At 43.6% G+C, this 26,505-nt stretch overlaps 1 protein-coding gene across 2 annotated transcripts in view; it reads right to left on the bottom strand.

Annotated features, from left to right (window-relative positions):
* Positions 1-6,727: 6,727 nt before the first annotated feature.
* The window catches only part of PRIMA1 (proline rich membrane anchor 1), a 54,428-nt gene continuing 34,650 nt past the window's right edge, over positions 6,728-26,505 (bottom strand). For both annotated transcript variants that reach the window (XM_055817099.1, XM_027793218.2), the window contains exon 4: positions 6,728-11,214. In XM_055817099.1, coding sequence (XP_055673074.1) covers positions 11,115-11,214 — 100 coding nt within the window. In that variant the 3' untranslated portion in view covers positions 6,728-11,114. The remainder of the gene's footprint in view (positions 11,215-26,505) is intronic.

Here is a 26,505-nt window from a genome sequence, read left to right on the forward strand (position 1 = left end):
GTATTGAGAATAAACCTCTTCTCCCATATGAAAAGGGAAACTGCAATATTATTGATATCCCTCAGCATCCTGACAGCAAAAGTTGAGTCTGTTCACATTACACGGTGCTGGGCAGAGAATGTCTCATCGCGTTTTGACAGCAGCCAGCACAGTAGAAATACCAAATGGAATTTCATCACAAGACTCATCTTGTTAAAACTCTTTCAAAGGGAATGCTGAATTTAGAACATTCCTCAAACTTACGGTGGATCAGTCTCCTGTTTGTACAGTAGAAAGCATTTCAGAGAAGACTATATTTTTGACTCAGAAATGGTAAATTTTAATTTTAAAAGTGCTTGGCTCCATCTTCCATGTTATCTTAACAACACAATTCCTACATGAAATTACAATTAATAAATTAAACTTCAGGTGCTTTTTCCCATGCCTATTGTTATGGAGTAGTTCTACTGCTTCTAGTAGGGCCAGTGAAGCTGGCAGGTGACCTTGTGAGTACCACACAGTCTGATGCTTCAGCTACAGAACTGATTGCTAAATCTGCATTTATTTACTTCCTGGGCAACCTCCTTGAGTACAACTGTGGGTCAGAAAGATCATAATCTGAAAATGATGAGTTGCTCAAATGCAGACAAAACCTCAATTTGGACACCTGAATTCATATTGCAGGTGATGAGGCATGAGAAAAAAACCCAACAACGTAGACTTCAGATGAGTACCATCAGTAACTAAAAAATATAGGGAAAAGGATAAACCCAGGGATATCTCCTAGTCCATTTCCCCCCCCATCATTTTTCAGAGCACCAGATTCTAACAGTTTTGCCTTAGTGATTGGGGCAGGGAGCAAAGCTTGTTTCAAAACATGGCCTGAAACAGTTTACACTGCATTTTCATTGACAATTGCAAATAGTTGTGCACTTCTAGACAGGCACCATGTATGTATGTGTATCTGCACGTGTGTGTTGTTGTGCCTACATGCAGCAGGCACGTCTGAACAGCCTTTGAATTGCAGCTTTGTCTGTGTGCTGCCCACAGTACCAGGAAAGAGGAGGGCAGAGCAGATCCATGTGGTCATTCATCAAGGGATTTCTCATGCTGAGGGTCTCTACCTGCGTGTATGATCAGCATCACCTGTTCGAAGGCAACACTGAAAATATTCTTCATTCCCACTAACACAGTGGGTAGGAAGATTCTCCTTTGTTGAGATTGTTTGTTTCTGCTAAGTGTTTTTTCTGTTCTACTAAGGTCTGTTTCTATCAAGATATCTGAACATGAGAGCATCTGACTTGCTAACTATTGCAAATACTTGGAGTAAAACTCACTGTTAATTCTGAACTGAATGTGAAAATAGTTTTGATCCTCCCAAACCATATTTTTTTTAAAAAAAGGAGTTGAATTGCTTTTATTTAGCTCTACCCCTACTTCATTCACAGATACTGAATTGATTAATTCTTGGACAAGAACTGACTGAAATCCAGTGTCTTAACCTGAGTTAAGTTCATTAGTAGGAATGCCAAGAGGTAGAGCAAGCTCACTGCAGACAGACTTTTCAGAGGATTTACCTGTCCAGTTCAAGTAGCTTGTAAAGAAGGGAAATGGTGAGTTTCCGGAGGCTTGTAACTGGCAATAAAAGCATTGATCTGCTTGTCAAATTTAATTCCTTCTCTAAAGGCTTGAGGAATTAGAGATTATTAATAAAACAGCCAGAAGTTACTGCTGGGTTTTGTTTTCATTTCTTTTCTCCAAATACCATTATTAAAACCAACGGAATTGTTCTTCTGCAACTCATAGGCAAATACAAAGGTCAGCTTGCAGCATACAGTCAGCATGGGAAATTTCAGCACAAACTGTTCACACTCGAATAAGTTATAAGCACACTGAACACTGGGTCGTCAAATAGAAAGGCTCAAGGAAAATTACCATGGTACCCTCTATCCATATGTACTATATATACTTTTTGGGGTTTTAGGCAAACTTGGTCCCGCATCATGCTTAAAATGAAGAGGGGATATGTGTGATACATTCCTGAGAAGTTTTGCAGGTCAGTTTTCTGCTCCAGACATTCTCTAAAAAGGCATTGAAGGGACACCGAAAGCATGTATCCTGCCAGAAAAATTTTACTTGATGTTTCTTGATGCTTTCATCACCTGCCTCTAGAAGTCGTTACTGAAAGAATGACTTTGAGCAGCCCAAATCTGTGTCCATCAAAGCAGTCTTGCCTGCCAGCCAGCCAGTCGATAGGTCAGCATGACCTTCTGCTTCCAGGGCAGCTTGTTTGGGAAAAGACAAATCGCTCTCCTTCTCCTGGATTCAGAGGTCACAAGGGACAACACATTCAAAGCAAACAAGGCTCTGAAACATCCTCGTTTGAAGTTCCCCCTGAAGTTATGCCCCATCCCAGGCTGGATGGGGCTTTGAGCAACCTGGTCTAGTGGAAGGTGCCCCTGCCCATGGCAGGGGGGTTGGAATTGGATGGTCTTTGAGGTCCCTTCCAACCCAAACCATTGTATGACTCTATGAATTCTTGCATTGTTATTATACAGTGTTTTAACATCACTAAGCTGTCACCCGAGGAGCCAGTATCGCTGTTTGTGGGCACAGAGCCATGCACCCCATGGTTACCCCCCGCAGGGATTTGGCTGCTGGTGGCCAGCTGGGCGGAGCGGGGCAGTGGGTGGTGGGCTTGGCCCCTTGGCCCCTTGCAGGCTCCACACGTGCTGCTGGGCAACGGGCCGTGCAATGCCTTGCTGTGTGTGAAATGGGCATGGTGATTGGTTTTCCTGCTCTCTGACTTCTCCCTGCCATCTCTGAGCGAGCCACAGGTCTGGGCAGGGCTTTCTCCTGCTGCATGGGTACAGAGCTGGGGCCGTGGCACCAGGTGATGCCTTCTGATGCCTCGGTGCTACTGAGCGTGGGTGGGAAGCATCCAGCTTTCCTAAGCAGCTGCAGCTCCCTTCCGTTTTACTCCTAAATGCCTGCCTGCCTTTCAGCGACCACCGGAGAGGTGGAGCAGATGGATGAGCAGGTGCGCTTGTATTTTGATCTCTCTCTAAAAGGAAAATACAGGCCTTGAAATATTCTGTTAAGCAAATGGCTGCAAATGAGGTGTGAAGACCCCAGCCAGGATATACGCCTCATTCTGCTGTTTGTACTTCTCCCAGCCCCCCTGTCTCCCTTTGCACCCCAGTTTTTTTTAAAATTTTCCGGTAGGCATCAATTAGGTGAGGGCTTTTCATTTTAAACATTGGGATTTTTACTCAGCCTGCTAAGGCTGTCAGGTCTAGTTTGCTACTGAACAGTTCAAGCTTTGGTGCTGGACAATGCATGAATGTTTAAATTGCTTGAAACGTCTAATTGAATTACCTTCAAATTACAAATCAAAATAGGAAAGACTGTCTCTAGCTCACAGGCTCGTTCACTGGGATGTGTCTGCCATACCGTTGCTTTTCTTTATATTTTCTTTTCTGTTTCCAACTACGACTGAGTTAAATGAAACCTTAAATACTGAAAGCATTTCTGTTTGCGTGTGCAGAGGGAAGTGATGCTGAACGTAGAGGGAAATTTATTCACGTTCCAGCTCCTAGTTCTTTTTGTGCTACACAAAAACGAGTTTGTTAAATTTATATCAATACATAGGAAAGCAAAACAGCCAGCTGCTATTTACAAAGAAATTTCCTTTCTCTTTCAGCCACAGTGATATATAATATAAAATACTTTCACACAGATATATATATAAATACCATTTAACTGTGGTTTTATGAGAGCTTACAGATTAGGAAACCAACAAGCCAGAAAAAAGATTTGATGTATCTAGCCAGCACTCATGATAAAATGAGCTTCTTAAAGCCTTGCCATTTATACAGCGAGGTAGAAATTAGTCTGTAGGATTTTCTTTTGTAAGTTGTTAAGGGTGGCAGAGCTGGGTCTCCATGCATCACATTTGCCCTGTCCAGCCGCCGCCTCAGCAGCACCTGAGGCTGATCAGAAACCCTGGTCAGTTTGCAATAATGCTTCTTTCATGGGTATAATATTTTTATGGCATTTTATAACATATGATAAAGGGGGTTTGACTACTTACCCCCAGCCTCAATCATCTTGCCGCTGCTATATCTTAACTTATTCAGTGACTGCCTGTACTGGGGGCACAAAGTGGGTGTTGGTGATGTATCCTGCACCCGGCAGCTGCCCTAGCCCTCCCCAGAAAACATCTCTTCAAAGGCTACATACTTCTTCCAGGCTTTGGTGCCTCCCTCTGTGGCTTCCAGGACATGCTATGTGCTGTATATTAGCTGCTCAGGTCAGGAGCCCTTGCCAGGGCTTGCAGCACCTTGTGGGTGCTCACACCGGGATGGGCTGGGCCAGAAGGACACTGGTATGGCACAGGCATTGCTTGGATGCTCAGTCTAATCAGGAGAATTGCTAATCCCCATGGATATACCAAACTGTGCCACGGTGCAAGACAGGAGCAGCAGGACAAGTGTTTAAATGTGGCAGTGACTGCTTTTGTTTTAAACGGAACCAAAAATAAAACAAGTTCAGAACATGCCAGGAATCTTGGTATTAATACTCCCAGTATTTTTTTCCTGAATACTAAAAAAATTAATTAGATTCAGGCCACTTTCAAGGGCAACTTCTCTATTAGCTTGCAATTAGACAATTGTTTCTGTGCTACAAAAATTGTTGAAGACATAACAATTACGAAAGAACCTTAAGGAAATGGCTTAGATAAAATCTTTATTAAATGCAAGATCAGCTCTGAGGGGATATTTTTGGTAGAAAAGAAATATCCATTAATGTTAAGAATGTTAACACTTTAGTAACTGAAGACTGGCATATACTAAATCATCAGTTGTGGGGTCTTTTTAAACATCCGATTGTTTTGGTGGTGAAGATTACACCTGTGTGAATCAAGCATGCCCAGATCAGAGCATCTTTCAGAAATGGAGAAAGCTGTGATTTGAAACTAATTGTAGTAGACGTCTATTAAAATGAGGTAGACCTTGGCAATGCATGTGTCCAGATGAAACCAGTGAAATGCACTTGATAATGATTGTATATTACCGAAATCAAAGATTACCCTGCATCTTTCTCATTAACAAATCTCTTGCTCCCTCTCCAAATACTATTAAGACCCAGTAATCTAATTCCTCTTTTGGTACCATAACGCCACTTCCCAGTGATGGGGCAGTGGAGGAAGAGTGCAACAGGCAACACCAGGCTCTTCAGCATGCCAAGTTGCTGTGTCTCATATGATTTAGCAATGTTTTCAACTATGCACAAGACATAACCCTGGTCTTAGGTTTGGAGCTCTTCTGCTGCGCTCCAGTCTGAACACATTTGCACCCAGTACTTGCATTTCTCGCTGAAGAGCACTGGTACTTGGGTCATTTTTTTATCATGCTTATGCATTGATTCCTGTGACCATCTCACCATGACTAAAGCATCGTGAGGGCTCAGCCAAATGGCGGCAAATTCTGGGCTGATATTTTTACTGTTAGTAGGACTTGAGGGACCTAACCCGAATTTCCCCAGGGTTGCACCCTACCTTTTTCTGAAGACTCGTTTCTTAGTGGTCTCTTCCCAGTCGTGGCAGTTTCCTCTTCAAAGTGACATCCTTCTTCCTCTGCTGCAGGCTGGAGCTACAGATGTTGACCTGGCGGCTTTGATGCCTGAAGAAGGTCCGATGCCTTCCAGAGGCATTTTCTTTCTCAGTGGTCACAGGGAGGTTTTAACATGGAAGTTTTCTTTTACAAAACACGCCTGATATTTAAGGCTGATGGCTATCATAGTATATGGCATAATGGTTATTGTTATTGATTATTACTAATTCATTAAACTTCTACCTGATCACTTTGCATTAATGTTGGTCTGTCCTGTTTAAGGGGTTCTTTAAATGGGGACACGAAATAATTCCCAAGGAATCAACGAAAACTGTTAGGGTGTACTGTCATGGGAATTAAAGGCAACCATCCTCCTACTCCCTGGCTGGTATTCAGCTGCTGGCAGTCCCCAGGGAGTTACTTTAGGCTCCTTTTGTGGCTGGGGAAAGAAGAGCCCAGCTGTGAAGGAGGCTTCAGGTTGTGAGGACCCCCTGACTTCATAGGACTTCACACAGACTGTGCTCTTCACTCCTGTCTGGTAAAGGCATAAAACTGTGAGGGGTGAATCCCGGCCAAAGGATCTGTGTTTAGCTACTGTAAGTCAGAGTGTTGACCTGCTGAAGGACTAGTCCATAATTTGCTTTTGCTCCTGCATGGAAAGGGGAGGGTGGAGTCTGTGCAGGGAGTTAGGATGTAAAACACTGCACATTATCTCTCGCATCAAAATAAACAAAGTTCAAAGTATTATGTGAAAGATAAAGAAATCAATCTAAACCTAGAAACTTGTTAGGGAAACTTGCACCACCTTCGGCATAAAGAGAAAAGGTTTCTTGAGCTTTGAGGGGCTGCAGGAATGTACGAATGTAATTCCTTCATTTATGAAGCACCCGCAGTGCATGTGTCTGGGACTAAAGCTGCAAGGTTAGGCAAGACAGAACCAAACCCAGCCAGACACGGGCACAAGCAGCAGCCATGAGCTTCTCCAAAACCGGAACAGAAAGTATCCAAGCAAGCAGGGTTAATCTGGGCAGGAGGAGAAGTGCCTCAAGAGGCACCGCAGCCATTCCTCCTTTCAGCGTTTCTCTTCAATGTGTAGACTCTGTTCTCAGCTATGTAACTGACAGGACACAGGAAACTTTTTACAAGTACATATTTATTTAAAATAAAAATTAATTATGTGCCTTTGTAAAATAGGGTACTGCACAATCTGTATATGCAACACAGTTTTTGGTACGGAACATATTTATTGAGCAATATCCTTAAATACTAAATATACATTAATGGCTTGTTTGAGAAACATGACAACATTAATTCTGATAATTTTTTTCTCTTTAGTCATTTAACCACTGATACAGATTTCCTATAAACAATATTTGTTTTCATCTGTACATGTGGTGCACAGTCAAGAAGGCAGATCTTAGAATATTTACATTCATGCATTGATTTAAACACACTATTTTGCAGTTTAAAATAATATATTTCTGTTTGTACAGGTGCAGGGAGTATTATAAATACGTATCTACCATAGGCCTGATTCTCCGTTGCTTGGCAGCATCTATGGTCATGACCTGGTTGGAGCAGGAGGCCCACACTTGCTTCACATGCTGTGACCATATGGCATGCAAGACTGGACAATTAGGTCTCTGTATAGATATATATCTCTCAATATATTTATATCTTATACTTAGTGGAACTTTCCTCTTTTCTTCCGTGTCTGTTTTTGCAGCATCTATCCAAGGTGGAGATGCTTTCCTGGGCACACCACTGTGTCCAGCCTGAGCCAGGAAGGGTGGCAGCGCTGGGGCTTCAGCTCCACCTTCCCGGTGCTGCTGAGGACCGAGGAAACTCAACACTCTGCAGCTCAGGCCATTAAAGTGCATTCCCTGCTTTTGTCTGCTAGTGGTGATCCTTGAGAAGAAACTTGGAGTTGATGCTCTCCTGCAGACTGAGCACAGCAGTTTGTGGAGTCTGTCTGGTGGTGGTCAGAGCACAGCAGTTAATGTCTGAGTAGGAATTGGCCACCTCTGTGTCTGTCGGGGATCTGGCTATTTTGTGAACGGAGCTATGCAGGGCCTTTCTACCCCTGATATTTTGATGGCTAAAACTAAACTTGAAATACTTGTAAAGCTGTATTTTGGATTGCCAGTTCCTCAAATCCAGGGTCACTGCTTAGTGAAGCCCTTATCCATCAAGACTGTTCCTTTCCCTTTGTATTTAATTATAGCACAATAAGGAAGCACAGAAGCCTCATTTATAAAAGCTTTGCAAGTAGTCTGCAGAGTGTTAAACACAGCCTTAAACCACATCGGCATACTTCAGAAACCACTCCGCAGTGACACTGCCTTTCTGGCCTTTCTTTTCTGAAGTCTTACATCTGCTTCTAGAACACTTTTCCAAGCGCCTTTCTGAAGATCACCTTAAATTTTGGTGCAATGTAGTCAACTGTACTTAGGCAGCAATCTAAAGGCAAAACTACCCCGTGCAAGATTTCCCGTCTCTCCCTGCCATGCAGCTGTGTGAGTGCTGAGAGCAAAGGCTCTGGACAAGCAGAGGAGCAGCTCTCAGCCTGTCTGCTGCTGAACTTCTGTGGCCATCAGATTATAGAAGTACACTGGGGAATGTTTGTTTAAGAAATATTATAGCAATGATGTGCCCTAATACATTTACTTAATATCAACATGTTGGATATAATTATAGTGTATATCTGCCTATGCAAATCAGACACGTTATAGCTCTCAAAATACTGCCACAGAGCTGGTATTTTTATCTTGATTATACAGATGGGTAAATTGAGGCACAGAGAGGCAAAATTACTTGCTAGTAAACAGCAGATCAGTGGCAGAGTTGAAAACAGATCCTAGTCTTCATGTGCTGCTCCTTGAAATGCCCTGCCTCCTGGCTCTCCATGCTCCTTAATGTGTATGTTCTCCCGAGGAGACCTCAGGGAAACCGGGGTGGGTTTGCTTGTGGGTTATGTCATGCACCAGGGTTTTCTCTAGTGAGGACGTTTTCTCATTGACATCGCTGAAAATCAGACAGTGTTTGGTGACCATCTCTTTAGACTTTTTCTTGCAAAAACAGACACATTTTGATGGACATGATGAGCTACAAATCCCTTTTGTGATTTTGGCCTTACAGAGCATACCTTTAAAGCTGTATTAGGAAATAAATAAAATCAACAACCTTAAGGAGAAAGTGCTAATCCTGAGCCCCTATCATGCTAATCTCATCTGCATTCATACTTTATACTCTCAGCTAAACATGCAACCAGTCTCAAACTATGCCATGTTTAGGCAGAAACAACTGGAGTAAAAAAAGAAAGGCAAACATAGGTAACTACACCAAAATAAATGTTATAGCTTAAAAAATATTCTAGAAATATACTTGCAATATTTTTATTATAGTATTTAGGGGCTAAGTGCTTTAGGCAATCGACATTTGGGATACTAGACTCAAAATGTAAATTCTGTCATTTTAATCACACTTTGGATCTAGGAATATATAACTGTGTCTTGTGCAAGCACACAACATGAATATGGCAGGGAATGATCATACTATTGGGCAAAGGGTTACTTATTCCCTTTCACTTTTGTAATTGCATTCACTTCTCAAGAAAGTCTAGCCTTTAAAAAATAATTTCATGTAGCTAAACCTCTACATAGTGATGACAGGCTAAAAAGCTAAATTAATAACTCCATAAATTCCTCAACAGCAGTATATAGCAGCATTTCATTTTATCATTGAAAAGATACTTATATTTACATACACCCTATTATTCAATAGGTAATAGAAAACTACAGATGGGCCTGAGCTGGAAGTGCTGATCTGAACATCCTGGAGCTTTTTTGTGGAAGGTCTGCAGACCATCGTCTTTCTCTGCCATCAGCCCAAACTCTACATCCTGGCGACAGACCAACCACAGACAGGGATGTGTTCAAAATCAAGGTCTGATTTCTGCAGTTCAGGCACATCCTTATATAAAACTGAAAGCATTGATGTGTTGCAGTACCAAGGGACATGGTGGCTGGGGCGCAGCCATGCCCTGGGGTGAGACTAGGTCAGAGCCTGGTAGTTACTCACAGACATGGAGACTGAGTGGTATTGAATGTCCAGACAAGAAGCCAGGGTGGAAATTTGTCTTTCACTGCGTCATGACTTTCAGCACAGAGGTAAATGGAGACACATACATGGTGGTGTTATACGAAGGACAGCTTTCAGGAGGTGGGGAAAAACCAGCATCTTGGCTAGTCTCATCGCCTTTATCCTAAGGGTTCCTTACTGAGTCTAACCTGAGATCCTACGTGAAAGGAATTTGGGTGGATTCAGTTTTGCTTTAAGTAGTCTGCAATCCACGTCACGGAAAGTACAACACTAAGCTACTACGCTGAATTTGGCACAATCGGCAGCCTCTGCCCAGGAGAGGCAGAAACTGAGTTAACGTGGGCACAACTAGCTTACCAGACCCTCAAAAGTGGTCCTCGAAGCCAGACCTACAATGACCTCGGTGGGTCAGTTCAGAAGACTCAACGCTTTCAGGAAACGACACTAGTCAGTGAATGAAGAAGACATCAAAGGGCTGCTAGTACTTCCATCACAATCCCACCCAAATACTCATGCCAAGATGGACACAACATCTTTCCTGTCAGGGTTTCCCTGGGGAATCAGCATGATGCAAACACAGAGAAATGTGTGGAATTTCACAAAGGAAAAGCTTTTTTAAGGATAAAAATTAAAGTGTGATGCAAAAAAGGAGGATGATTATGAAATAATAACGTTCAAAGCACCTCTTAATAATCTCTCTCTTTCAATAGCAATGCTAATTGCTAAAATCTTACATTTTGATTTCTTTTGTCTGAAAAGTCTTCAGCCATGGAAATTGCATAGTCATCAGACTGCAGATGAATTTCCTGGGGTGTCACAAGGTCATGCAATTTTTGGTTACTTGATGGTTTAACAGGAACCTTTGTTCCCTTTTTAATAATGAAATAATAGGGATGATAAGGATGAAGTATAAGTGTACAGAACTGCACAGGCTGGAGAAGCACGTAGGTGACACCTCCCATCCTTGACCCTCAGACCCATTTATAATAAGCTGCTGCCAGTCTGGCAGATCACCTTCTCCTCAGAAGATCCTATTTCAGCAGCTTTTTGTGGACACTGAATTCAAGATGAAAAGGGGGGGGGGGGGGGGGGAAAGGGGTGGGGCGCGGGAAGAGAGGAGGAAGAAGAAGCGGGAGGCATTGCGACATTGCTTTCATGAGATGCAGCATGCAATGCTTATGCCTTTGTGAGGCCTTTTCTCTGGGCAGCCCAGGTGGGCAAGTTTATCCTCCCCTGGAGAAGCAGCAGCCTGAAGAGCAGCCTGCTTTTCTCTTCTGAATCACTGATGCGTGCACTGTTTCTGAAATGAAGTCCTTGGCCACAGAGCTCCTTCCGTTGCCTTATCTCACCCACCTTGCCTGCTCTGTGTGTGTGCTTTGACAGTTTACCACCTCCTGCACCTCGGCGGGGTTTCGGGGATTATACAACCGCATTGTTATCAACTGTTTTGTTGTTTTGAGAGGAGGTCATTGCATATTCAGCCCGACTGGTTCCATTCTCTTCTTTTCTCATTGGTTTCCTTGGGTGATCCCAGGTTCGGTGATGTATAGGCAGGGTGGGGGGAAGAAGAAAGGACAGAGATAAACATCTTCTTTGTCAATACAGATTGAAAGCAAAGACATGTGAAATGTGTCATAATACTGAAATTTTTCTGTCTGTATTTCCCTTTCTGAACACAGGCCAAACCAGCAGTTAAATTTTGTCAAGCCTCATGATCCACCTGGAGGGTCTGGTCCTAAGGCCTCATGATGGGCTGTTGGAGTGCCCATGCTGGTCTGTGTATAGATACAAGTGTGCCTGTTGCATGAGGCGAAGGCTCCACCACCATCTTCATCACTGGAACAAGAGGCTGGGCCCTGGGTCAGGCTCTGCCCTGGGGCAGTCCTGGGCCTTTCTCCTCCAAGTGCCACATAATTCAAACTGGGATGATGACCAGATGTGTCCACTGAGGGCCCAACTCAACAGTCATCATAAAACCACTGTGTTTGGTGACTAGGAGAGGACTCATCTGATCAGTGTAGATATGTACATTTGTGGTAACCACCCCAAACTACCTTCACAGCCAATGGAGAGAAACAGGTACTTTTAAAACACAGTTCAGAACAGCTTGAAGTGGATACGCAAAATGAGTCAGATGCTTTGTGCCCAAGGCATTTATGTTTCTCTGCATTGTGAAGGAAGGGTAGGTTGTTAGTCCAGACACAAATGTCTGTGTTCTAGGTGTCTTGAGTTGTTAGTGAATGAAACATGGCACCTGCTGTGATCTACCAGCTCCTCAGCACAACCACCCTTTTTATTTTTTTTGGTGGCCGCTGGTACCAGTTGGTAACACAGTCCAGGACCACCAATGCTAATTGTGAGACAATGCAGGAAATGCCCAGAAAGTGCAGAAAACTAACAAGTATCTGCACATCACAGAGCAAAATGATCTTATTTGAGATTTTGAAGTGACTGAAAAGGGAGACGTGAGCTTAAGTTCCGTAACAGACCATGTTACATCATGTGTTTCCTCTCACAACTTCTCAAAAGTGGCATAACCTTTATTTAAAACTCAAGCTTTAATCTTAGTAGAAGGAAAAAGCTTTGTGCTTTCCACATGGATATTTCAGATACTAGTGCCTTGAGTTTAAGGTGTTTCTGAGGGCAAAAAGAGGAACAGATAAACGCAATACAACAGTCAGTCTGTGCTATTGTTCTTGACATTGTTTAACAAAACAATGATTAATAAAAAAAATGGTTAATGACATTTAATTTCAGCAAAGTTTTAATGAAAGATTTATGGAGAATGATTACAGGAAGATAAATTTGTTTTGCTTGTAATCTCAAAGAGAATACTTCTGATTGTGATATCTTGTGCCTCTCTAGCTGGTAAGAGTTAAGGCTTGTTAGTATTAGCCATGATTCCAGCTGTTAGAGAATGGAAACGGAAGGCAAGGGGAGACGAAGAGTTGTTGAGACTAAGGGTCTGTTAAGCCATTTTTCAGCCATTAACACACTGTGCCTGTCTGTATCTGGCACAAGGTCCTGTGGCCCCGTCTTTCACGACACTGTAAAGCACCCACCCACCCTGTCACCTCCCTGGCAAAAGGAATGGAGAATCTAACAGCAATACTTCTCTGATTTTTTCCTGGGCAGGAAAAATGGTGTGGCTGTCTAAATTTCTCTGTTGCTTTCAAAAATTTCTCCCCCCCTGCCCAGTTCCAACTCTGATAATCAGCTCTACGAATGGTCAAAAAAAGATGACATTTTTGGCCACTTCTACTAGCTATCTGTTTGTCTCCTGTTTACTCCTTTATTTTGGTCTGCTATGTGTTTCTGCACCTCTCAAGTTCCATTTTCTTTCTGTTTAGTCTTCCTCTTCTTTCTTCATGTTAAAAAATGTCTTCCTCTCATTTTTATCTACATTTTCCTGGTATCTAGAAGTGACTTCGAGACCAGCTTCCTCAGTTTGCCTGAAATTCTTTTTCCTTTCCTCCCCCTTTTTTTGCTTCAGTTTCTCTTCTCCAAGAGCTGCCGTTTGCTTGTTGCCCTCCCCAGGCTGGTCTCCCAGCACAGACCTCAGCAGTTTGGAGACTCCTCCAACGGCGAGACCTCTCTGCAGACACTGCTGGAGAGGCTGCTGGCGATACTACACCATGGGCACTAGTATGCATTGGAAGTGTATTTTTTCAGAGCCTGCAAATCGTGGAATGGAGATTTTATCAGGGTTCTGCTTCTGCCTTATTAACTGCTCAGGGTTAGTGCTAAAAAAACCCAGAGCAACTACTTTCTTGGGTCTCAATGAAATGGCTGTGTGAGACATTGATTTACTTATTTTTGGCAGACACAAAAGTTCAGGCTTGGAGACTGCTCCGTTAAACTCCTTCACTCGATTTGTTACCAAATGTACATCAGGCATGGATTTCAGGTTAAACTTGCCTCAATTACACCATTTAAATCACTGGTTTGGCAGACCTGTATGCACTTGTCACAGTGATTAAAACTGATCTATGTATTCAGATGTGCAAAGTCACTTTGGCTTGTGATTTTTCAACTGCCCTTTTGCATTAGGGCACTAGCTCTTTTTGTGCCACTAGCTCTGTGTGTCACTAGCTCTTTTTTGCCTCAAATTTCATTGACTCTTGAGTTCCAAGCATGCAAGTTTTCCTCTTACACACCAAGGGGAACCCTTTTATCCTATTTTATGCCTGATAAACAAAGATTATATGTGATCTTCCTGTGTGTAATGCTCCAAGACTCCTTTCAGTTGAAGCCCTATGGTTAGGTATTTATGCATTTCCATTCCAGGGTTGCTCTTCGTTGGTAAAAGCGATGTTTCAAATTAGTGAGGGAATGAGTAGGGAACTATTCATATCTGTGACATACTCACTTGGTGGCAGGCGAAACTGGCTGTTCACTAACAAGTGGGTTGCATTGCTTTACCGTATGATTTCCTATACATTGTGCTTTGATGTTTGGCAAACAAATTGGCGCACTCTTCATGCCAAACATCTGCGAATGAAAGGGACATGCAACTCTGTACAGCTTAGTACACGCCTGAAATGATGCATCAGAGTCCATAATGACCTCTCCACCATGCATGCATTAATTTGCATGAATCCTAAAATCAAGAAAGCATCAAACAGCCATTTAACAGTGTATTTCACACATCAAGCTTAAATTTCAGATGAGGTTCTGACCACGTTACAAATCTTGTTTATGGAAGAAATTCATATTGGCTTGTACCAGTTCTCTGCAGAGTCCTGTGTAAAGGTCAACATAACAATGCACATTCAAACTTAATTTGTATGTTCTGTCTTTAGAAAATTTCCTAGAGGAAACACATGTTTTGGCCCTGTAGCATGCCTAGTCACAAAACTAGGTTGGTATATTTGACAACACCCTTCCTACCAGCTTTGGCTACTGGTGTAAATTTGGCATTCATCTACCATCTGTAAGGCTGTTGTGTGGTAGACTACTGGAGGAGGGTTTCACCTCATGTCTCACTTGTAAATGCTTAAGAAAATCTGTATATTCTCTCTTTCAGACAAAATCAAGCAAAAGCTAAGCAGACTATTCATTTAATCAGGACTTTTTAATGCCTTGTTACTTATAGGCTTATTGAAGCTTTGAGGAGAATAAGATTACCTAGAAATGGGAATAGAAGTTTTGTCCAGAAGAGTAAACTGCAACAGAGCTTAAAAGACACAATACAATCCACATGCTCATATTCTTCAAGGTGCTGTGTGCTTGGAAGGGATGAGAGTTTAGGATAAAACTTGATTTCATGAGACAAGCCTAAGCATTACAAATCTGTTTCCTACTGCCTGCCTCCATAGTAATATCCCTGTTGAGTGCCACTGCACCCTTGCCAGCATCTGGGAAGACAGGACCTCGGGGAAACCCAACTAAGCTGGGAGGAGATGACCTTGGGCTGGCAGCAGGGGAATGAAGGGATCTTAAATTCATCTCTTTCTGGGGCTCCCATACCTGACTCAGCACTGCCAGAAGATGCCTGTCTCCACTTAGGATTTGCTGCCCTGGATTGTCCTCTCAGGGAAACACCTATCCTGTTTCGTACAGAATGGGAACAGGGTCATTCCTCTTTTAAAATGCAGTTAGAGGAGGAAAGGCTGCTCTGCCCTCCCTGCTGTGTGTTGTTGGAGGAGATGCTCAGTGCTCAGAAGACCACAGTGCAACTCCACTCTTTCCTGAGCCGTGGTACAGAATTGTAAATTGTACTTAAAAGGCAGCTACCAAAAAAAAAAAACCAAAAAAAAAAACAAACCCCCAAAAAAACAAACCACCCAGATTGGCTTGTATGGGTATCAGTATCAACTGATAATTTTAGCAAGAGTGAAAGCTATGAGACATCCTTCTACTGCCTTTGCACAGCTGTACCTGTGCCAATGTACATGGTACCTGTGCCAAAAAAAACCTTTCTTGTTTTCAGTTCCTCTCATGAAGGTGCTTTTAGTAACACATTAAGAACTTATCTCTCCTCTCAAAGCAGTTTCACCTCGAGGTGGCTCCTACCACAAACAAAGCTGCTACCAGGCTCTGCGGGCAGCCCTGCTGTCACCTGGCACAGCCATGGGGAAAGATAAGCAGCCCTGAGCTGCCCTGCCAGTGAGCATCACCGTGGCTCGCCCATCCCTCCTGCACTGGCGGTGGCGTGTGCCAGGTCCTGTGTGTGCCCGCTGATCCCTGGGCGAAGCAGTAGAAGGGAAGGGACAAATCAGAGACCTGAAGATGGATTGTTTATACATGCCATAGGTCTATCTTGATGTGTCCCCAGCACACAGCAGAAATACCCAAGCTACCTATGTACCAGTAGAGATCCAACTGAAGCAGCACCTTCCTGTGTTTCAAAAGTTGTCCAAGAAACAGACTAAAATCTGGTAAGTATATTTTCACTCAGCTTCATCTCCCAGGCTAGGATGCTAGCAGTACCTGTGGTGGCTATGTTTACAGCTCTTTGCTAGACTTCACTGCTGGAAGCCCAGACAAGATGATGTGTGAGCTACTGTCACACTTCAGAAACATCCTTATTTAGCAGATACAGGATAGGAATGAAAGAATAAATTTTGTAATGTTATTCAATTACTAGACCATCTCTCCAAATAACCTGAATGTTTATAAGAACATAAAGGATGTGAATGGAGGCTGTTTACATCTCAGTACTGGGGGCGTTCATCAAACAGCCATTTGATTCATGCTGGCCATCAGCCACCAGAGGTGAATCAGGTCCCATGACAGCAATGGGTGAGAGAAGTGAACTTGCTTTCTAGGATTGGTTTGTGAACACGACCCCTGCTAGAGGGGCTCACTGTACTGACAACAGTTGCTTTTCCAGGATACAGACATGGAATTTGTGTGCAGCCATCCACAACAAGCAGTGCCTAATGACTAACCTGGACTGGCCAGCCTGGTGCTATGGCCAAATGTATGGGGCTCATGTTAAAGAAGGACACTTCTTTGGAGATAGTTTTCACAGTCATGAAAAGAGAGTCACACTCTGAATTCTCCCTTTGACTGTCCCAGAATGCTCAGAAAAATTCAGTTTGAATATTTTTTATTTTACAACGTAAAGACAGAAATCAAAGAAGAAACCCTAATGATGAGAATTCTCTGAAACCTTAGATTTTCTCTATTAAATTAGTTAACAGCTATATGTGGACCATCTATCTGTCCAGAAACCAAGCAGCATACTATTCATTACTTGTAGGAAGAGGTTACTGGCTCAACTACCTCCCACGTACAAAGCAAATGTTTTACAGTTAAAATAAAAAGGAGCTCCATCTGGAGAAATTTCAGCAATGCACTCACTTCTGCTCAGTGTTTGTCGAGTACCAATGTTCAATACTCTCAATCTCCCAGGGCGTTTACACGTATTCCCTGCATTTCTATCTCCAGGCTGGTAAATTAGATAATCCAGCATCTAAAAGAAAAACAGTCTTGCCCCAGTGTTTATTACTTATTATCCCAATATGTGATGTTTTTTTACTTACTGTTCCAAACTATAGGTAACCTGTGTGATATTACCTGCACCATTTGGAAAGACTAGTATATTGGGTTACTTTTAGTCTCGGACATTTGATAGAGATCTCCTTCAAGCTGCTTTGCTCCTTATGAAAAAAATAAAGGCATCTTTTGTGAATCAGAAAAGGCTGTTCTTTCCCTAGAGACCTTTGAGTACTTCAGTCTTAGCCCAAAAAAACAGCTGATAAGTAAGATTTACAAGACAAAGTAAGCATACAATTTTTAACATCTTCAGACTTTTCTGTCTATCTCTCACATGTGGAGAAGGGGAGAAGATCTGCTCAAGCACGCAGTGCTAGGACCACTACGCAAAAGTAGGAAGACTCTCTCACAGCACTGCAAGTCATGTTGCAGCAATAGGCTTTGATCTTACCCCCAGATACCATCTCCTAATGACAGCTTCTTCTTTTCTGGCTGTTCATGTGAGCATTTTCAAGCCTGCAATTTATGGCTAATTCAGCTCTCCCTTACAACCATTTTTAGCTGACCAGTATCTGGTGTATATTTAAACAAGCCCTGCAAGCGTGTGGGCAGCTTCTGTTTTAGTGTGGTTCATGCTCCCCTGTGATGGTCAAATGCCCCTCACGATGCATGGATTGAAGATCTAGCCTTTGCTGAGTGCTTCTCTTGGGGAAAAAAATCCATATGGAGCCGCTCTGCAGCCATTCATCAGCACTTAGAGGTTCCCTGGGCTGGTGCACTCAGGCTGCAAAATGTAGTGGGCAGATCTCTTTCTGCAGATGTGCGTCTATCCCAGCCTGCTGAAGTCACTCTGGTATGTCTAAAGGGAGGATCTGGCCTGTTCAGATTGCAAGTAATTGCAGTAGATTGCTGAGCCACACGTGAAATTTAAGAAGTGGAGTTTATTCTTCATTTATTTTCAGCACTGCAAAGTCAGAGTAATTCCACAGGCTTTGTTGGACTTGAGGAGGATTTGTTCTGATCTTACAGGGGAAGATCTGTCCCCGGGAGACTAAGGTGATACAACCACATTTCCAACTAGGTCTTCAATTAAGCTAACTTCAGAATTACACTCCTACACAAAAGCAATCTTAAGGAAGAGAAGGATCTTTATTATGAGGATACTGGCCTATTAATTGACATAATTGATAAAAGTACTTTCAGTGACCCCTCACGTTACAGCCCATTCTTTGCATTCCCTATAATGATCTTTAAAAGGTTTTATTGACTGGAAGGATATTACAGCTGATGTTATCAGTCGGGTGTTCTCAGTGTGGAATACATCATTGATATGTTTTGGTGACAAAAGGGAAAAAAAATGAATGGACCTAATGTTAAAAAATGAGCTCATGTTGCCAGCCTTCCAGCCTGGCAAAAAGCCACTAAAAATGAAAAAGAAAAAAAGACATTAAATGCCTGGAATCAACATGTCCCTGCTTTGAACAGTGCCAAAACGTGTCTGCAGGATGGCCATGGCCATGCCTGGCGGTGTGCTACACACTGGCAGTGCCCTTTGGGGATGAGCTGGGGACACTCCTGCTCCTCAAAGGCCTGCCCGGCCGCAGAGCAGTGCAGGTAGCTGAGGTACATTCATGGAGCTCCCTCAAGTCATGGCACACCACGCTCAGCCAAGCAGTACAGAAACAGCCTGGGATCGTCAATATATATGTAGCACCCAGATAACCAGGATTATATACAACTCTATTGCATTAGGCATGATCTGCCCTAACAAGTCTATAATTTACAGGGAGTAACCAGCTCAAATGTCTGTTCCAATTTCTTATAGAAGACAATAAACAAACTTGGAACAATATCATTAATGAAAAGAAAGAGGGGATGGGGTTTGTCTCAGGGAACACTAGAAAAGGAAAAGGGCATTTGAAAGAAAGAAATGGGAAGAAGCCATGGGTAAATTTAGGCTGGAGATGCAAAATAAGTTCTTTTACTCTCAAAAGAGTAAGTTTGAACTGGGACTCCTGGAGGACAGCCGGAAGAAAGGGAAAACTACACAGCTTCAAGAAGGAGACTGGTGTGTTTGTGAACAGGATCAAATGCCACAGTGCTCACAATATCAGGGACAGACAGGGTGACTGGTCTTGTTCCAGTCCCATGTTACTAAGATATCTAGGCTGCCACCGTGAAGTATCAAAGAAAGAATACTGACTGCTTTGGGGAACTGAAACAACCAGAGTTACAGAAGAAATCATTTCACTGATCAGGTACAGCCTCAGTTTCCCTGAGTTGATCCTCAGTGATCAAAGGCAATACCTATGGTCAGAGCTGGACACAGGGTGAGTTGCTCTACCACAGCACCAGGTCTGGGAATAGGTAACAGCTAATCATGAAGGCAGGACACCTACTTTGTTTTTTCCCTATTTCATGCAGATCAGTAGGAGGAAGAGAGTAGCATCTCCCAGAGCTCTCCTGTGAAAAGCCTCCAGATGCATTACAGACGCAGGCTGGATGCATTACTGCAGCAGTGGCATCTCACTAAAACTGAAGTCACGGAGCTTGTGTAACGGACAAAAATGTACAGCTTCCTCTGACCTGGGCTGTGCACACTCTCTGAGCTTTTGTGCCCACAAGCTGAATGCACAGGCAGGTTTGATCCTTCATTTCTGCACACATCTGTGAGAGCTCTCTGTGACCCACGCAAAACCGAGACATGCACATTCTCACAGGTGCTGGCATGAAGGCAACAAACACTCCTCTGCTACTCAGTAATACAAAAACACCAGTGGAAGCCCACACCGAGATCTTTCGCTTAGTCCTTTAAAATTCCCCAGTCCTTCTGGAACAGATTGAACACCACCCATCACTATTCAATGCTTTTTATCTTCAAAGTGCTTAAATATTATTTAGGAAATCTGGATTTGAAACCTGCTTTTCAAGTGCCCAGCTGTACCAGTCCTGATCAATACCTCACTATTTTTATATAGACAACACATCTAAACATATACATTGATAAAGACTGCCTAACTGCTTCTGTCAGCTACAGCGAGGCCAATAAAAGACATTTATAAGCTATTATTTAGCTGGGCTCATAAATAGAAATTCTCCTTATAAACAGATATCTATATTGGAGGGGAAAGCGAAGGAGGGCAAAGGTGCAGGAAACCCCTACCATGTCTGCAAACTGGCTGGCTGCTGGTGCCCCATGCTCTGGGACAGGGTGGACATCAGTGCTGGCAAAACGTGGGGTTGGAATAAGGGGCAGAGAGAGGAGATCAGCAAGGGCTGCTCTTCACTGCTGTCTTGCTCTGAATGTCTTTGAAGGACGTTATGTCTTTCATGAGCCAAGTGACTGTGGATATTGCCATTTTAGGCAATGGACTTTTCCATCCCCAAAACAAAGTTGATCTTCTGTGCTACTCTGTGCCCAGATCTTTTGCTGAATGTAGATATCCACCTTGCCATTTGATCCCTTGCAATCATAGGCAACAACTTGGATGATGGACTTGATCCATACAGAAGAACAAGTCTACTGCTACTTCACAGAATCATTTAAATAGAATGTCACAAAATTATTTAAATAATGATTAATTTTTATGCAGATGAACCAAAATTCTCTGCAGATTTTCTGTCATAAAAATGTCTTTCATAGAAGAGGGTCTGCAACACAAATAAATGCAGGGAGCTGAGAAGAAAATTAAAACTTGTAAAATGAACTGATCTTTCCAACTATCGAGATCACTTTGCATTTGAGGCAATCTGTCTCTGTCACCAGCTACAGTAAGACCACTGATTTCCAAGGAGCTTCTTCTGACTTTGTCCACTCACAAAGAAGAGTTTGCAGAGCCAGACCTTGCTCTTTGCAGAATAAAGGCAAACCCACTGTAAGTGGACTGCACAGGGTGGTCCCAGCCTTCCCATGCTCCAGGTGTGCAATAGGGCAAGTCTATACAGAGGCAGAGAAACCAGCAAGTCTGGCACACGTTGATGTCTACACAGAGATTTAGTGTTGTGCAGTTTGGAACTGGGGACAATTTCTGAGGAAGGATTTGAGTTCAGCCAGTTTCTACACTGGCTTTCCAGGGCTCAAAGCAACTAAATGAAAGAATCAGGTTAGCCTGAAGTTTCTGTTGCTTTCATAAGGTTTCACGCTACTGCCTCAAAAAGCAGACACCAAAGAAGGCACCGTTTCTCCACCTGTGACCTCCCTGCATGGCCTCTTTTCAAAAGGCAAAATGAGGAATGACCCCATTTTCCTAGTCTTGTCTTGCATACAGCTGGGATCAGGCCATTTACGTCAGACCCCCTGTTAGTGCTTCACTCCATCACCTGGCATTAGCTTGGGGAATGGATGCTGTGAGGCTCACCTCCACAAGTGCTCCCTGACACAGCTATTTAGCCAACAGCTCTCCGAGATGGACAAACCAGGAGAGCTGTTCTCCAGCCCAGCCCACCTGGCAGCAGGGTTGGCCACGTGCCTGCTGACAGAGCAGATAATGGAGTCAGAGCAAGGTAAGTGTGTGGTGGAGCAGGACCACCTCAGCTGATGCCACCTTCTCCCCCTGCCCCAGCACTGCCCATGCTGACCTACTGCCTGTCTCACCTTCACGGCAAGACTCTCCTGAGCAGGGAGCTGAGGGCTGCTTAGCAACCCCAGAGCATGATAAATATTTAGCAGTAAGTATGGGGGGTGCAGAGAATGAAGGACAGAGGTAGCAGAAATCACACCCTGCAGCCAACACAAGTGGTGGCAGCACAGCTGCAAGGAGCTTGAGGGCAGCTGCAAGTGATCAACGTGTGCCCAAGGAGTGTCGCATCTTTGCAAAGGGGGGCCCTGTCTGCACCCTTTTGCCCCTGGGCGGTGTGGCTGCATGGCAGCAAACAGCACAGCAAGGTGGGGTGGGTGTGATGTGACCTCCCTTCCAGAGCAGTGGGGACCCCTGAAAGCAGCTCATGTGGACAAGCACCCCTGAGCCTTCCTTTATCAACACCTGGTCTCAGCTAGGGCATGGAAAAGCTGATGTCTTGGTTCCATACCAAGTCGTGACTAATTGGACAAAGGTGTGAAACTAATGCACATAAATTACAGTGGGAAATAACACTGCTGTGGTCAGATGCCTTGTTACCTCTGGCTCAGATTCTCTGCACAGGAGGAGGCGCATCCAAGCGCAGCACCTGCCATTCCCTGAGCTCCACCTTTCCCCAGGGTCTCTGTGCACAGAAGTCCAGGTTAGAGCCAGGCATCAAAATCAAAGGCAGCAGAAGCCATGAACTGGAGAAGCCAAGGGTGGCACCGAGCCAAGCCTGCTGGCCAGAAGTGTGCCAAAAGGTCAGGCAGGAAGGGGGTATCTTCTGCATGGTAGATCTGGGGCAACGTGGGGGTGATGTGGGAAACAAAAGTACTGCAGGAAACAAGAACGGGCAGAGACCGGGGGCAAATGGGGCACGTACACAGGGCTGAGAGGTGGCTGAACAGTTCCAATCATCTTAAAGATGGTTGGATGCATGTGATGGGTGGGGATCAGCTGGTGCCAGCTGCTCCATGGTCAGGTCTGGCTTCTTGACACCTCAAGGCAGAGCAGAATGAGTCTGGGCAGATCCTGCCTGGGGCAGTATGGGGGCAACTACCTGGGTATTCTCTTACTTTTCTGGCTTATTCTCTTTTGGGGGTTTTAATGCTCCTGCAAATCTGTCATGTCTGCTGAACCCACTGGGAGCTGCAGTTGTTCAGCCACAGGAGAAATCAGGCTTTGCTGCTTTTACTCCAGATGCATTGGAAATCCTTCATGGAAAGCAAAAAGGGGCAATAAAGGCACCCAGCGGGTTCCTGAGAGATTTTTGTTGTGTAGAGGGAATTTCTGGGTGATACAGTGCTGAATAACATATCTACATCCCTACCCTACTACCATGCGTACAATCTCCTCTAAGCCGTAAAAAAGATTGTGCCAGGCACCCCGGGGTGCTGCTGCTGGGTTCTTGCAGACTGTAAAAAACACAGTCCTAAGCTGAGATATCCCAGATAATCAAGTCCAAATCCTTCTTCAAGTGTCCCTGCATACTAGGTACTGGGCTGGGTACGTGTCAGCCACAGCTGTGGCTTTTCACCAGCAGGGTCAGCCACAAATGCCCTCATGTCAGCTCGCAAAAATTATGATTGGCTTAAAAATTAAATTAATTTCTAAGAAAACTTTATTTCTTTGCCTTGCAGGATTTTGACTATGTAAGAGTCTTGAGATTAAAGTCAGTTTTTTGACTGGTAGGTGAAGAGAACGCTTATCTTATGTTTATTCACATTTCTTCAGAAGTTATTGTTTCAGGAAGAAATGTAATAAAAACCTCATGGTAAACCCGGCAAGTCTATATATTTCAGAACTGTAGCATCTACTTGTATCTTCTAGTTGAGCTAGTGTAAATGAGGAATATTTTGATCAATACAACTGGAACAGCATGAGCATTATATTCTGGCACAAGCCTGTAAAATCCACCCATGGCTATTACAGAGCTGCACTGAGGCAGTAACTGAGCAGTACTTAACTCTATCGCAAGGCTGCTGCCTTTTGATGTGGTACCCTCATCTGCCACAGAACACAGAAAAATGGCAAGTTTGTTTCTAGTCACAGTGAAAAGTTAATCGATCACAGGATAGACCATAGCGCCCTACAGATTGCTGTTGGCATCTCTGTCAATAGATCACAAATTAGGAGTAAAGAAGTGAAAAATGATCCATAGGAGAGTATTTTGTGAAATACTTGGACTTCTTATTTTATGTTAAAGACTAAAACCTCCTGAAGGCTTCCAGTATTCCTGGTTATGAGAAACCGTGCGGAGCATTTTATCCACTTATGACAGCACACTTTCTCCCTAGTAGAATGTGTCTTTGGTATAACTTAAGAGACAAAAAAATCCTGCCCTATAATAGGTATGCAAACATGTAGTGTTTATAAAAAACCCAGATGGACAGCACTGAAGAGCAGCTCCTCCTGCTTATCTGACCAACATGTACTGCACAGGCAACAGCAAAGCAAACTTTTCTGCACAGCACCGCCTGAGGGTTTGCTCAGCCATCTCTCCAAATGAAAGGCTATTTTATCCACTTATCAGCCCTTGATCTGTCAAATAAACCTGCTTGCAAGCAGTAGCAATAATTCTGCTGTTCCACTTAAAAATGAGGGCAACCCTTCATCTTGATGCACCCAAAAAATACTGGGCAGTGCCAACTATTAGTCCCCCATCCAAAATCCTCAGTGATGCCACTGAATCAACAGAATGGATACAGCAGAGCTCTGGCATCTGCAGTGGGCTTGGGTCGAGTTGTAAAGCTGTTCAACAACTTGTCTCATATATACTACCCTGGAAATTCTTGTACAACCAACACCCAGACATCAATACCCTTTGGAAGAACAACTGATTATCCTTGTACTAGCACTCAAGTTTTCATCAAGCAGGGCTACAGGTAGTTTAATTAACACAGACAGCTTTGAAAGAGCACAAGAAAACCAACAAGAACTAGAGAGGCTGCTTCACCTGTAGAAATATTCAAACCCAGCTGGACACAGACCTGGGGAACCTGCTCTAGCTGACTGTTAGAGCAGAAGTTTGGACTAGATGATCTCAAGCTGTCCCTTTCAACCTCAACCATTCTGTGATTCTATAAACTCATTTCTTGATGGTCAAAAAAATGGGATCTCCTTCTAAAAGACTGGTTGCTCAGAGTATTTAAATTGTCATTAGTAGATCATGTGCAACCTCATTCCAAGGATGGGAGTAAATTCACTACTGGGAGATGGTTAGACATAGAGGCTAAGCAACACATGAGGATGTTGAGCTTTGGTTAGAGGTGACAGAAGACCTGGACAGTGGCGCTCAGTGGTAGATGGTGATCCTGTTGTTGATAAGCATCAACATTCAGCCAGTGGAAAAGATAATCAAGCTACAGTGTAACTGCCTTTTCCTTGCTTTTCCAAAAGTTTGAAGTTTGTCTTTCTTTCAGCTACCCTCAGTGACATTCCCAGGTCTTCCCAATGAAGACCGTATTCCCTTTTGAATGGCACTTCTTAGGAGTTAACCCCTTTTGCAGACCTGAACTGGTTTGACATCAATGAATTGCATCAAAGACAGAGAGATCTGCCCCCCACAGACCTCCTTCTTCCCTTTGGGTGCCCCCCCCCCCCCCCAACAGCACTTTCTAAGGATCTTTTCCACCAACTATCTCACTTTATCTTCTGAGTAATTATTGTCTTTTCAGGCACCTGCTGAGAATTAAGGCACCATTTCAGTACAATCCCTTCTAATATGCCAGGGACAATAGAAGAGAATAACAATCTTGATTCACCTTGACCTGTCTGTCATCAGTCATGCTATGAATATCCACTTTAAGGTGATTAAGTAAGTTTAGGACACTGTTCTGTCTTCTCTCTCTGTACTGAAAAGCATTGTTGTGTTGCAATTAATAATGATTTTGGACTAGATTGAGCTTAGCCTCAGTGGCATGTGGCAGATGGCCATGTGGAGGACTACAGGGTCCTTGCTCTTTAGGGAAGTGAGTGGTACAAACCGGGCTGGGGAACATGTGCAGGGCTCTGGCCTGCCTCGTGGGATGTACATCCCTGCACCATGAGACAACCTCACCACAGCCCTCACTGCTGCTTTTTGCCCTCCTTAAGAAAGCCTCAGTGTTTTCCCCTTGCAAGTACCTGCCTCATTTTGTTAAATAAAACCAACTTTCAGAACCTTGCTCCGGCTACTGAAACTAGACCTTGCAGCATACAGGGTTCATAAATCATACACTAATGCTAAGTACCCTAGAAAATACCTGAGCAATGAATTTTAAGACAGCTTAAATATGACCTGTCATTTTATTTCAGTACAATGTTTTCTTCCATTTAATTATTATTTGAAGGTGAACTCGGTGCCTATTTAAGGAAATGCATATGTAGACATTTATGGTACCTCTCTCTCAGGCTATGGGACACATACAAAACAATAGCTTGACAAAGAATAGTGAGTAAAAGGTATATAAGGTAAAACTTTCCTATCATCAGCCCGCTTTCTCTGCTGACTTAGCAAGTGGGCTCTTTGGCAGCAAACTCATCTCAGAGCAAGGTACATCCTACCTGAAGTCCAACAGAGCCAAGGAGTCACATCCCTAGGCACAAGGGGCTGCTCGTGGGTCATCTCAGACTGAATCAATATTCTGGAGACACTATGTAAGTTTTTTCACATATTGGAAAGCCATCTGAAATACATCCTGCCAGGCTGCATAGCTGGAGCATCAGCTGGCATGGAGACCAGAATGCTCAGCTTTGCTTTCCCCCTGTGAGGTTTTGAGAGATGGCTCCAATATCTTAAATTTATACAGGGAGCCATGGATTTATTT

The sequence above is a fragment of the Falco peregrinus genome, chromosome 1 (genome assembly GCF_023634155.1).
Source record: "Falco peregrinus isolate bFalPer1 chromosome 1, bFalPer1.pri, whole genome shotgun sequence".
NCBI lineage: Eukaryota > Metazoa > Chordata > Aves > Falconiformes > Falconidae > Falco > Falco peregrinus.